At 50.6% G+C, this 14,431-nt stretch overlaps 1 protein-coding gene across 1 annotated transcript in view; it reads left to right on the forward strand.

Moving 5' to 3' along the window:
* The window catches only part of MAP3K6 (mitogen-activated protein kinase kinase kinase 6), a 62,201-nt gene that overhangs the window by 35,525 nt on the left and 12,245 nt on the right, over nt 1–14,431 (forward strand). Inside the window, 10 exon segments of the mRNA XM_030217713.1 lie at nt 1,117–1,244; nt 4,223–4,359; nt 6,250–6,355; nt 6,768–6,925; nt 7,016–7,106; nt 7,109–7,216; nt 8,788–8,962; nt 12,308–12,473; nt 12,653–12,838; nt 14,095–14,200. Of these exon segments, the coding sequence (XP_030073573.1) occupies nt 1,117–1,244; nt 4,223–4,359; nt 6,250–6,355; nt 6,768–6,925; nt 7,016–7,106; nt 7,109–7,216; nt 8,788–8,962; nt 12,308–12,473; nt 12,653–12,838; nt 14,095–14,200 (1,361 nt within the window).

Below are 14,431 nucleotides of genomic sequence, written 5' to 3' on the forward strand. Positions count from 1 at the left end.
TAGTACATATATACAGCAGGGGCCTAGCCAGATGGCCAGTTTTGGGTGGACCTGAGCCCAAAGTGGGTGGGCATGGAATTCACCTCCCAGTCCCCCCCCCCTCCAGTTTGCTCCTCTCTCCACCCCTCCCTGCCCACAAACCCCAAATATTAAATACTTGAGCTGGCGGGGATCCCAAACCCTGCCAGCTGAAGATTTCCTCCTCCTCCTCGAGCAGCCAGCACTCTTCCAAACGGCAGCCGGCAGCACTTGCCTCAAACTGATGCTGCAGCCGGCCGGCTGTGAATGTTCAGTGCTTCTGCATGTGTGAAAACTGAGCATGTGCAGAAGGGCCGGTCTCAGCCTCAGCTTAAGGCAAGTGCTGCCGGCTGACATTTGGAAGAGCGAGGGCTGCCCGAGGAGAGAAAATCTTCAGCTGCAAGGTTTGAGGATCCCCACTAGCCACAGCAAGAGTGGACTCAGGCCCACCCAAAATTGTGACAAAGTGGGTGGGCCCCAGCCCACCCAGGCCCACCTGTGACTACACCACTGATACACAGTTTTCTTTTCTCTCTTGGGGGGTAGCGTCTTCAAATGAGTTCACTTTGCACATACCGTGATGATTATTGAGTCTTGCTCTTAAGCTCCGGGGTATGTGGAGTTGAATCTCAGGCTCTCAAAATTACATTATTGCCACACTGGGACAGACCAAAGCCCAGCATCCTGTTTCCAACAGTGGCCAATCCAGGTCACAAATACCTGGCAAGATCCCAAAAAAGTTCAATACATTTTATGCTGCTTATCCTAGAAATAAGCAGTGGATTTTCCCCAAGTCAATTTAATAATGGTCTATGGACTTTTCCTTTAGGATGCTGTCCAGACCTTTTTTTGAACCCCGCTAAGCTAACCGTATACCGCTAATATCCCCTTTCCCAGGGTTCAGTGTGGGAAATTTGTATTGGGATGGCTGAAATTCTAGGTCACCAGAGAAGACAGCCAGGGTAATAGGGGGGCACATGGCATGTGGGCAAGTGGGAAGACCCGGAGATACAAATTGTTGATGGAGCACTGGCTGGGAGGCAGCAGAGTACTAAGAAGGGGCTTTTGTTGCATTCTCTCTCTATCTCTCTTGCTCAGATACTCGCAGCCTCTCCATGAGGAGATAGCACTGCACAAGCGACTGAAACACCGGAACATCGTGCGGTACCTGGGCTCCGTCAGCCAGGACGGATTCATTAAGATCTTCATGGAGGAGGTGCCAGGGGGTAAGAGTGTGGGGTTCTGCCGACATTTCCCATCTCTGGCAGCAGCATTCTCTGACATCTCGGAAGGCTGCAGTGTGGGGGGAGTGGGGGGAGACATCTTTGGGAGGAATCCAGCCATAATGCAACTTCTCAACACCCCTCCTAGCTTGTTTTCCTTCCATGATGTAGTGGTTTGTAATGTCTCGCTGAAAGGGCTGGATAGGAAGGTGCAGAATGGCGTGGCTGGAGGTCTCATTTTAGTTCTCTTGGGAACTTGGGGGCTGGCTGAACGGGAGATGGAGCCACATAATGAGAGATGGCTCTGAGCAGCGCCTGTCTGAACATGTGATGAGAACAGCAGATGTCTGTGCTTGCCAGTAACCTCCAGAAGGAGGAAGGAGCTGAAGCCGTCTGACTGTGTCCCCTGCCCCCAGCATTTTTCTGCCTTCTTGCCAAAGCTTGGTTGTTGTTTGTTCTGGGTTTCACAGGCAGATGTAACACTGTAGGCTCTCAGTTCCCAGAAAGATGTTTCACTTCTCTCGCACTGCTCTTGTCCAGGTCTCAGCTCTGTGAGTCACGCAGTTACAAAACTGGAAATCCCAACCCCCAGATGTCGGTGGAATGAATTTACCTTCCTCTGACCCACGTCTGGAGATAAACTCAAGTGGATTCCTTTTCCTCTGGCGGCGGTGAGGATTATGTAAAAGACTGGCTACCGCCGGCCAAATTGTGCATGGATATTTAGTGCCAGCATCTAACCCGGTACCGGTTCTGAATATCCATGCAATCTGCCGGGAGTTACCTGGGCTCCGCCTATATTCGGTGGCCATACCCTGGTCCCTGATAACACCCCGGTTGACTTAGAATAGACTTTTCTAACCGGTTAGTTATCCAGGTAATTGCGACTCGTATTATGGTGGTGCCTGGGTAACGCCTGGCCCTGCTCAGACCCCACCCCCTGACTGTCTCGGCACTAACTGGATAATGCTATAAGTGGTCTGTCTGGATTTTCAGAGATATGCTATTATGGGCTGCTGAAATTCCAGGTATGACTCTGCTCAATTTATGGTTCAACATTTTTTATTGATGACGGGTCAAAGTGTACAAAGCTTCATTTAGAATTGAGTACAAGTCAAAACTGTACAGAACGTCATCTAATTTTTAATAATATTTAACTCCCCTCACCCGTAACACTATGTAGATTCTCTCCCTCCTCTCCCCTCCAACTAACCTACCCCTACACCCCTCATCCCACCTGGACTTGTACTCTGATAGTCCAAGTGAGTGACTCGGCTCAATTTAACGGGGTTGGAGCTTCATAAGAGCCCAGACCCTGTGACACCAGCCAGCTTCTGGAGTTCTACAAAGGGGGAGGAGGGGAGGGGGGGTTGGTAGTTTGTATAAGGATGTTTTTGGTGAACCTGGTTCAGTGGTGGTTGGATGGTTTCATCTCTGTTATTCAAAATACAATAACAAAAAATTGAACCTGTAAAGTCATGGAAAGCTACAAGTCCCATGTCCTCCATGGTTGCTATTTAGGTTGGGTTGAGAATGGGAGGGGGGTTTGGGGGAGGTCTGTTTGGAAGGGAAGGATTATGTACTGCATAAAACTGAACTGTATATGAAGACTTGCAGTTGTATTCATTTTGTTCAATAAAAAATATTAAAATCTTATCAAGGTAGAAGTTTCTCCTACCCGGTTAAGTAGTTTTGAATAACAAACCCAAGCATTTCACAAACATTCTTTGGGCTTTTCTTTTTCTGGTTCTGTCGACTGTTACTATGTTAACAGGTGGTCAGCGGCCCTTTAGCAAAGAAAACCGTGCTGAAGGCTTTATTTTAAGCAATCGATGGGGGGAGGGCAGAGGGACTTGAGCCATTTTTTTTCTCTCTCCCCATGATGGTCACAGCAACCGGTCTGGAACAGAAGCCAGACTCTGCTCATGTTCTGATGTGTGCTGGGATTCAGTGTTGGCCTTTGACCTTGGTGAACATTATGTACCCTGCTGGATTATTCTTGCTTTCTCAGGCTGCGGAAAGAGCATTAGGCGTTAGGATTGAGTTTGGCGCTGCTTCTCAGATAAAGTAAATATTTCGATGCTGCCAGGTGGTGCCAGAAGAAGATATTGCACTGCTGCAGGGCAATGCCAAGAGAGGGGGAGCTTCCTCGGAGGAGGTGTTGAGCAGAAATCCTGTCTTCTCTGCCAGTAAAGGCCCGGAGTGCTTTGCTAAGCTTTATAGGTGCCAATGGTGGTGATCTGACTGATTCAGGATGCTGTGCAGATGAATTTTAGTAATCCCTGCAGGGACTCATGGGAAAGGCTCAGGTAGGGTTACCATATGTCCGGATTTACCCGGACATGTCCGGACGGGTTTTGCCCCTCCGCCCGTTAGTCCAGATTTCTGGACAAACGGGCGGGCGGCGGGCCTATCCTAGCCTCCCCTTCCCTTACTTACTATTTACTGCCCTGGTGGTCTAGTGACCTCTTCGGGGCAGGAAAAAGCCCTGCCCTTGCCCTGCATCCTGTTGCTGTGACGATCTCAGGATTCAAAATGGCCGCCGAGAGTTGAAGCGGCCTCGCGAGACTTCAACTCTCGGCGGCCATTTTGAATCCCAAGACTGTCACAGCAACAGGATGCAGGACAAGGAGAGAGCTCCGGGCAGGAAAGGGGGGGCTCTTTCCTGCCCCGAAGAGGTCACTAGACCACCAGGGCAGTAGATAGTAAGGGCGGGGGGGGGGGGCAGATGAGGGAAATATGTGACCCGGGGGAAGGGGAGGGGAATATGTGGCAGGGGGCGGGGTGAGGATGTGAAATGGGCGGGGCAGGGGGTGGAACATGTGTTCTCTTTTTGAGAGGACAAAATATGGTAATCCTAGGCTCAGGAAGGTGGCAGTGTTCTGTTAATTTTTTTGTTTGTTTTTTTCTTTTTGTTCGGGTGCTCATTGTGCTTTCCTTGCCTTTCTTCACCGATATGTTCCTTCTGCGTCCTGGGACAGGAAGTCTTTCATCCCTTCTGCGCTCTAAGTGGGGTCCTCTGAAAGACAACGAGCCTACGATAGTTTTCTACACCAAGCAGATCCTGGAGGGCCTCTGCTACCTACACGACAATCAGATCATTCACCGGGACATCAAGGTGAGTGTGGGCGGGGCAAATTCTTCCTGGGAGAAAGCTTCTATCGCCAATAAGTTCAGAGCGCTCTCTGCAGGTACAAAAAGGAAAATGTTCTTTACAATTTTCTCTGCTGACTGAATCACTGGGTCAGTTTTAGCCAGCGTGATGACAGTATTAATTTTGCTGCCATGCTTAAGTGAATATGTATATTACCAATCTGCATCAGTAGTGTTATTGAATGTACGAATAGTACGGATAACTATGCTGGCACTATCCCCTTTTTTTTAAAGTTATTTTTATTGAAAATTCTGTAAAGCCATACAAAACAGAGCTGAAAAAACTGTACAATCATACAGAAGCTAATACACTTACCAGCTTATTTTCAAAGGAGAAGGGCAAATCAGCACATTCGAAAGCCGATTTTTGCCATCCTCAACTGCTTTCCGTCGCAGGGACGGCCAAAGTTCAAGGGGGCGTCGGCAGTGTACCAAAGGTGGGACGGGGGTGCGGTTAACAGATGGGCGCCCTCGGCCGATAATGGAAAAAGAAGGGCGTCCCTGACGAGCCTTTGGCCGACTTTACTTGGTCCCTTTTTGTTCACGACCAAGCCTTGTGCCTGAACTGACCAGATGACCACCGGAGGGAATCGGGGATCACCTCCTCTTACTCCCCCAGTGGTCACCAACCCCCTCCCACCCAAAAAAACAAATTAAAAAACATTTTTTTGCCAGCCTCAAATATCATACTCAGCTCCATCACAGCACTATGCAGGTCCCTGGAGCAGTTTTTAGTGGGTACTGCAGTGCACTTCAGGCAGGCGGACCCAGGCCCATCCCCCCCCCCCACCTGTTACACTTTTGGTGGTAAATGGGAGCCCTCCAAAAGCCACCCGAAACACACTGTACCCACATCTAGGTGCCCCCCTTTACTCTTTAAGGGCTATGGTAGTGTTGTACAGTTGTGGGGAGTGGGTTTTGTGGGGGCTCAGCACACAAGGTAAGGGAGCTGTGCACCTGGGAGCAATTTGTGAAGTCCACTGCAGTGCCCCCTAGGGTGCCCGGTTGGTGTCCTGGCATGTGAGGGGGACCAGTGCACTACGAATGCTGGCTCCTTCCACAACCAAATGGCTTGGATTTGGCCAGTTTTGAGATGGGCGCCCTTAGTTTCCATTATATGCGAAAACCGAGGACGGCCATCTCTAAGGTCGACCCAAATGTTGAGATTTGGCCGTTCATGACCGTATTATTGAAACAAAAGATTGCCACCCATCTTGTTTCGATAATTCAGTCGGGTTCGCCTTTTTACGGGGCTGCCCTTAGAGATGCCCCTCCACGTCATCTAGTTTCCCCCCTCCCCCTCTTCCCTTGGGCATCATGGTGGCGCTGACAACTGTGCTTTCGACTGTTCGGCTGCCAAATTTTTTTGAAAAGTCACCAAGTGGCCTCTTCTCATTGCAGTATATTTCGACATTTGGCATAGATAATCCACTTTACACAGTATAAGTTGCATGGAAGGTAGAGACTGTTGATGGCAACTATCTTTTTCAGTGACTTTCTGTTGGCATGTGTTATCTGGATGGCAACTGAATATTTGTGTTATCCATATCATTTTTCAGCTCGGTTCCTTTCTTACGCAAATGGTATTGTGTTGTTCGGTCGCGTTTTAGGCCTCAGGCTGTCCACCTATATTCAGAATGTATAAATTCACCAGCTGCTAGAGAGCATATAACTTTATTTGATCTTAGGTGGATTGGAAGAGCTGCATAGGTGAATCTCTTCATAAAGGCGGTTAATAAATCCCAATAAATAAATAAAAATAATAGGTCTTGATACTAGAATAAGAGGGATGTTGCAAGGGAGGAATGAACGGGCAATTTGAAGCAGCTCATTTTCTGTGGTGGTTCTTTTACAGGGGGATAATGTTCTCATAAACACGTACAGTGGCGTTCTGAAGATCTCGGACTTCGGGACGTCAAAGAGACTGGCTGGGATCAGCCCTAGCACCGAGACCTTTGCAGGTAGGAGAGGGGAGGGAGGCCTTTGGTACAGTTGGGCTTGCAGATAGAGGAGGGGCGTGTCTGATAGTGACTTCAGCAGTGCACCAGTGTGAGAATCCTGCGGTGGGAGGGAGAGGGGGGTTGGCGATGGCTGCTTCAAAGTTTTAAACTGTAAGGAAACCATCAGACCTACAGGGAGACGAGTTAAGTGTACCTGAAGTGCTTTTTTTTGTGCTCTTCAGACCCAGTTTGGAGGGATGAGCCATGTCTGAGCATCTGGGATACTATCATTCAAAATAGAGGGAAGCCACTTCCCCCTTGAAGGAGTCTCCTTGCTCCCTTCTTTTGCTACCTCCCTCACCCAAGTCTCTACATTTCCATCCCAATCCCTTCCCCCGCCCCCACTGGTCTCCCTCTTTTCCCCTTCTGTCAGGAACACTGCAGTATATGGCCCCGGAAATCATTGACAAGGGTCCGAGGGGCTACGGGAAGCCAGCTGACATCTGGTCTCTGGGCTGCACCATTATTGAGATGGCGACAGGGAAGCCCCCCTTCTACGAGCTGGGGAGTCCCCAGGCCGCCATGTTCAAGGTGAGGAAAGACATGAGCAACGCTCCACCACCAGGTGGTCGATTCTCCTTCCTACTCGCCACCCTTACATGCCCTCTTCTCCTCTTCCAGGTGGGGATGTTTAAGATCCACCCCGAGGTGCCGGAGTGTATGTCGGAGGAAGCCAAATCCTTTATTCTGAAGTGTTTTGAGGCAGATCCAGATAAAGGGAAGCTGCAGCTAGTTTGCTGCAAGACCCCTTCCTGAAGACACCTGGCAAGAAGAAAGCCAAAATCCAGGCAGCACAGACAGAGGACGAAGAAACCTCTCCAGGTACTGGACCAAGGATATTCTCCAAAACCACCTGAAGGGACACAGCTAGGGTTAGTAAAATGGGAAATGACTGGCGGACTGAGGGACCAACAGGTTTAACAGGAATTGGATGAGCAGAATGAACCCGTCCTGACGCAAAACAGGAGATTTACCAAGCAGGTGCTAACAGGGAGCTTTTTTTTTTCCTCCACCAGAACAAACCGAAATCTCTTGCTTTTTGCAGGAATCCAGGTCACTTTACATTCTCCTGTTCCTCCATGGTGGAGGCAGTGAGATAAAGCCACAGGAGATACCCTGCCTGACGTACTCCACTCATACTGCAAGACTATATAAATGTCAGCCATTGGAGTATGGTACACTGCGGTTTCATATTATCCCTTTTTAAAAGGAAATCTCTCTCTGCTTTCTGCCAGCCCTGTTTTCTCTAAGAGCAGTACACCGTTGATATTCACTTCCAGTTCTCAGGGGCAGCAAATGGGTCGAGATTTTGGGATATCTTTAATGAGTTTGCAGAAGATTTGCATGTACTCTCATCATTCATATTTATTAAGGATATCCTGTAGACCTGACCAAGGGTGTAGCCAGACCTTACGGTAAGAGGGGGCCAGAGCCTGAGGTTGGGGGCACATTTTGAGTGCACCCCCTCACCGCCTCGCCCCTCCCCCCGCCCGCCTGCCTCACCTCTCCTCACCCCGTCCGCTTCACCTCACCTCACAAATACCTTTGCTGGTGAGGGTCCCCAACCCCCACCAGCCGAAGCCTTCTTCTGCGTCTCCGGCGCAGCCACGTTCGCTGCCCTTTATGTGAAGCTGAGAAGGAGCGTCAGCGTGCACAGGAGGAGCAAGAAGAAAGAAGAGCAGGGCAGTGAACGCGGCTGCGTCGGAGACTGGCGCTGAAGAAGGCTTCGGCTGGCGGGGGTTGGGGACCGCCGCCAGCCAAACCAGAGGCCCGGATGAAATTTGCGGGGGGGGGGCAGGCCCCCATAGCTATGCCCTTAGACCTAACCCGTTGGAGTCCCTTAGGGCTTCTGAAGTAATGGGCTCTGTCGCTATGGTTACCTGACACTCGGGCTACAGGGCTAGAGCTGAAGGAGGGGGCATTCAGTGAGGTCAAGGGTCAGTTATCAGAGAGGTAGAGCTCTCCGCCGAGGGCATGACCATTTTCAGAAAATAGAACTGGAAAAATGTCAGAAACCGTGCTTTTTAAAGGTTCATGGGTTTATTTTTCTCCCTTTTTCCAACTCTTGCAGCCTAGGACGCCTAATAATATTAGTTATTAGTTTTATAGCCCTGCTGGGACTTACATAGTGCTGAACAGCGGTGATAAATAATTCGCATGCAACATATCGGTATTCCAAAGAGTTTACAATTTTAAATGAGTACCTCGGCTTTTAATTTTTAACTCTCTATTTGGAGCTGCTGCCCCTCAAATGCTCTCTCCCACCCCCACCCCACCCCAGGGAAAAATAGCAGTCCTATGAAATTATGTATTTTGCTTCACACCCTTAGGTTAGTTGGTTCCCTCCCTCCCCCTCATGATTTTTCTATGTCCTGACCGTCTTTTGCTTGCAGGGGATTACCAGCGAAGTCTGTCCGTCCCGCTCTGCGTAAGCACAGAGAACGTCAGTGCCATGGAGAGGCAGAGGGAAACGTCATCCCTGAAAACCAACCGCAGCAACTCTGCTCTCCCTCAGGGAGCGGAAAGTTCCGGCCCAGCCTCGGCAGACGTGAGACGCAGCCTGCTGAGGTTGGTATTGTCAACTTCCTCAGGGAGGATTTTGTGGTATGAGGGGGCCAAGGAGGCATGAATGCTTACAGGATTTGCAGCATGCTCAGGGCAACCCTGGGTTTTTGTAGGCTTATAGTTAATTTTCTTCAGAGATAAGTGTAGGGTTAACATACGTCCGGTTTTACCTGGACATGTCCTCTTTTTGAGGACGAGGCTGGTCAACCGGGCGGGTTTTGCCAGCCTGCCCGTTTGTCCGGATTTCCGGACAAACGGGCAGGCTGGCGGGCGGGCCTAATGGTGTCCTATCCTAGCCTCCCCTCCCATTATTTACTCTACTGCCCTGGTGGTATAGTGACCTCTTTGGGGCAGGATGCAATTATTCATCCAACGAACCGTACAATCGCATACGACTGAAACGAGAGGCGGAACAGAAATATTTATAAATAAAATAGAGACAGACGTTCTTAAGAGTTGAAGTCTTGCGATGCCGCTTCAACTCTCGGCAGCCATTTTGAATCGGCGCTGGGACCGTCAGCATTGCAAGGGGAACAGGATGCAGGGCAGCATTCTGGGTAGGAAAGAGGGGGCTCTTTCCTGCCCCGAAGAGGTCACTAGACCACCAGGGCAGTAGAGTACGGGGAGGGGAGGACACCCTTAGCGGGGTGTGACGGCGGGGGGGGGGGGGTGAAAGGGGTGTGGTGGGGGCAGGGCATGTGTCCTCTTTTTGGGGGAACCAAATATGGTAACCCTAGATAAGTGAAAGCTGTTAACTTCAAGATACAGCGGTGTAAGTGTATTTCTCTGCAGCTTGAGTGAGCATCTCTAAGGCCGAGCACTTCCCAGCCCGCAAAAGAGGGCCTCTTAAGAACGTCTGTCTCTATTTTATTTATAAATATTTCTGTTCCGCCTCTCGTTTCAGTCGTATGCGATTGTACGGTTCGTTGGATGAATAATTGCATTTTATATTTTATTCTGTACAGCACTCTGAGTTATTGGAAGATTAAGCAGCCCATAAAATCAAATGAATTTTAAAATTTGGCCAGTGCTCAGCTGCAGGGACTAAACCTGCTTCCTTCAGCTGAAGACACGCTTTTAGTGCAAGTTGAATCATATGCTGCCCCCAAGTGACTAACTGTGAGAATGCAGGTAGAAACGTTGAGCCTGATTATACAGACACTCACAAAATTTATCAGCAGCTGGTAAACATACAACTCCCCAAATCACTGGTATAGTGCCGGTGATAATCGCTCTTAACCGCTTAGCCACGGTCTGTTTAGGGGCAGTTCTGTAACGTGGGAGCCTCCATGTAGCCATCCCGAGGCCAGTTAATAAGTGCCTAGATTCCTTTATAGAATGTAAATGTAACATTTATGTGGCCACAGTTACATCAGCCAAAGAGGGCTCAGAAATACACAAGTTATGTGTGTGTGAGAACTCCACCTATTTCCACGCACAACGCACCCATAAACGTGGGCCTCCGGGTCAGAATTGCCTTGAAGTCCCTTGGTCTTCACTCCCAACCCTCCAGAGCCACGAGCGGGTCAGGTTTTCAGGATACCTCGAATGAATATGCATCAGGGGTGTAGCCAGAGTTCGGTGGGAGGGGGGTCCAGAGCCCGAGGCGAGGGGGCACATTTTAGCCCCGCCGCCGCCGCCATTGCCGACACACACCCTCCGCCATTGCCGACCCCGCCGCTGCCACCACCAACTTTGACTCCCCCCCCCCCCCCCCCCCGACGACGACCCTCTCAACCCCCCCCTCCCGCCACCAACCCTCTCCTGCCGTCGCCATCGCCTACCTTTGCTGGCGGGGGACCCCAACCCCCGCCAGCCAAGTTCCTCTTCCTTCATCCTGAGTGTGACGTCAGGATGTCAGACTCAGAAACAGAACGAAGCCTTGCGATCTGCAAGGCTTCGTTCTGTTTCTGTGAGTCTGAAACAGAACGAAGGAAGAAGAGGACCTCGGCTGGCAGGGGTTGTTAGAGTCCCCCGCCAGCAAAGGTAGGCGACGGGGGGGGGGGGGTCGAGAGGGTCCGTCGGCAGGGGGGTCCTGGTCCCCCCACATAGCTACGCCCCTGATATGCATGAGAGAGATTTGCAGGTCCTCCACTTTTCTCTCATGCATATTCATTAGGTCTCCAAAAAAACCTGACCTACTGGCAGCCCTCGAGGACCAGGCGTAAAGACTAAACATATCGTGGATAGGCAGGTAATGCTTAGATATATACATCGCAGCTGCATTTCATAGAGCCTGTGCGGTTACTTTAGGTCTGCTGAAATTAAGTAAACAACATTGTTGTACATACAGCAGCCTAATAATGAGTTACTACACAAAAAGTTGCTGATAGTATATTTTTCTGATGTTGAAACACTGTGGCCAGTGGTTAGAAACAAACAAGGGCTGTCAGAGCTGAATATCAACATTTGTCTTTTCTAACCACTATTTCAGTCTTTGGATGCATCCCGGGACCTTTTTCTCCCTTTACTCTGGTCTTGTTTTGTTTCCCCCCCCCCCCCCCAGTGGTCCTTTTCTGTGCCCACCTTACTAAAAAATGTTCAAGGCGAGGGACAGCGTAAGATAGGATCTGTGTTTGTACCGTGCACTTAATTTCTACCCTCCTAGCAGGAGCTTGCTTTCATATAGTGTGGAGTTTGCTCAGAGAACGCTTTTAGACTCTAAAGTTTAGCTCTGAAGAGGGACCATGAAAACTGAAGAGGTGAAGACCCAAAGGACAAGCCATGTGCCAGAGGGGAATAACTGCAAAATGCCAAAACATTACTAGAGAAAATGAAGGTTTAGAAATCTAAGAATTGTATATCTTGATGTTCACGTGTACACACCAGTGGTATAGCTACGTGGGGTCGGGGGGGGGGGCTGGGCTCCCGTAGATTTGGCCCTGGACCCCCCTGCCGACGACCCTCTTGACCCCCCTCCCGCCGTCGCCTGCCTTTGCTGGCGGGGGACCCCAACCCCCGCCAGCCGAGGTCCTCTTCTTCCCGCAAAAGGGCTTCCTTCTGTTTCTGACGTCCTGCACGTACGACGTGCAGGATGTCAGAAACAGAAGGAAGCCTTTTGCGGGAAGAAGAGGACCTCGGCTGGCGGGGGTTGGGGTCCCCCGGCAGCAAAGGTAGCCGACGGAGGGTTGGCGGCGGGAGGGGGGGGGGGGTCGAGAGGGTCGTCGGTGGGGGTGGGGGGGCAAAGTTGGTGTTGGCGGTGGGGTCAGCAATGGCCAGGGAGGGGCTAAAATGCGCCCCCTCACCTCGGGCTCTGGACCCCCCTCCCGCCGAAATCTGGCTACGCCCCTGGTACACACGTCACCTTCTTCTCTCTCACCTGGATTTTGCTGCTCTTTCCCTTCACAGGGCCGCTGGGGGTGTCAGTGTGGACCTCACAGCCTCGTCCTCCCAAGAAGAGAGCGGTGGCATGTTCCTGCTGAGGAAGGACAGTGAACGCCGGGCAACACTGCATCAAATTGTCACTGAGGACATGGCTGCCATTGTTAACAGCTTGGTGGAATCTCAAAGTCAGGTCTGTACTGGGGAAGAACCTGTGGGGGAAATTTCCCCTTCTCAAGTTGAAATAAGGTTTAGTGGCCTTGAAGCAGGCCGAGCTGGAGAAGGCAACAGTAGATTATTAACCATTTCCTTGACATTCTATGTCTCTTTCCTATATCTTCATTCCTGTTCACACTTTTTCCACCTTTGCAGAACTCTGAAGATGGGAAGTTGACCTCAGTTCACGTGACTCAGCTTGTGTCCTGTTTGAAGAGCTACATCCGATTGCCCGACCGGAAGCAGCTGAGCCTAGACCTGCTTAATCTTCAAGGGCAGCTGCAGGCCGACGGGCTGACGCTTTCCAGGGTGCAAGTACCTCTCTTCAGCTTCCAGGAGGCTGTGAGTACTCGGTACCTATATACCACCTTTCCCAGTAGCCTTTTAAGTGGTTTAACACACATTTAAAACTTTTTAAAGTAGTGGCATCCAGGGGCGTAGCCAGACTTTGGCAGGAGGGAGGTCCAGAGCCCAAGGTGAGGGGGCATATTTTAGCACACCCCCCCCCCCCCCACCGCCGACGACCCTCTCGACCCCCCTCCCACTGCTGCCAGACTCCGTTCCTTTTATCTTGCCGCACCTTATGCCTGGGATAGACTTCCTGAGCCGTTACGTCTAGCTCCATCCCTGGCCGCCTTCAAATCCGGACTAAAGGCCTACCTGTTTGATGCTGCTTTTTAACTCCTAACTTGTCACCTGCTCGTAACCTTTATCTTGTCTTCCTCTCTTCAATAGTCCTTTTCCCTATGTGTCTTATCTGTCTGTCCTACCCGTATCCCTTATTTGTCCTGTCTGTCCTGATTTAGATTGTAAGCTCTTTTGAGCAGGGACTGTCTTTTCTTCATGTTAAATTGTGAAGCGCTGCGTACAACTGGTAGCGCTATAGAAATGATTTGTAGTAGTAGTAGAGACGTATCCGGTGCTGTGATGTCAGCAATTTGACCTCTTCTGCAAGTAACATAGTAGATGACGGCAGAAAAAGAACTGCTCGGTCCATCCAATCTGCCCAACAAGATAAACCCACACGTGCCACCCCTTGTGTACACCCCACCCCGACCGGCACCTGTCCCCCCAAGGGCACAGACCGCACAAGTCTGCCCAGCACCACCCCCGCCTCCCAACCACCAGCCCCACCTCCCACCACTGGCTCCAGCACAGATCGTACAAGTCCGCCCAGCACCATCCCCGCCCCCCAACCACCAGTCCCGCCTCCCACCACCGGCTCCGGCACAGACCGCACAAGTCTGCCCAGCACCATCCCCGCCTCCCGCCACCCAATCTCAGCTAAGCTCCTTAGGATCCATTCCTTCTGAACAGGATTCCTTTATGTTTATCCCATGCATGTTTGAATTCCGTTACCGTTTTCGTTTCCACCACCTCCCGCGGGAGGGCATTCCAAGCATCCACCACTCTCTCCGTGAAAAAATACTTCCTGACATTTTTCTTGAGTCTGCCCCCCTTCAATCTCATTTCATGTCCTCTCGTTCTACCGCCTTCGCATCTCCGGAAAAGGTTCGTTTGCGGATTAATACCTTTCAAATATTTGAACGTCTGTATCATATCATGCGCCATCTCACTTTCGACCTGCTTCCTCCTAGGTGAAGCATGTCCTGCGGCACCACCAGATCAAGCCTCACTGGATGTTTGCACTGGACAACCTGATCTGCCAGGCCGTACGGAGCACCCTCACCATCCTCGTTACAGGTACGCAGTCCAAGGGCACCTCCCTCTGCAGGCTTCTGCTGCCACTTGCCCAGAATTTATCCGATAGAACTCGCATCTGGTGTGAACGGTTTCCTGAGAGAATCTCGTATATGGACACGCTGCTGTGTGGGAATAAGCAAACAATGTCGGAAAGCACTTTTTAATGGTTTATTAAAACATACTGTACCGCCTAGCTCATGCGAAATCACAGCAGTCTATAATAAAAACATT

Source organism: Microcaecilia unicolor, chromosome 11 (genome assembly GCF_901765095.1).
Source record: "Microcaecilia unicolor chromosome 11, aMicUni1.1, whole genome shotgun sequence".
Lineage (NCBI taxonomy): Eukaryota > Metazoa > Chordata > Amphibia > Gymnophiona > Siphonopidae > Microcaecilia > Microcaecilia unicolor.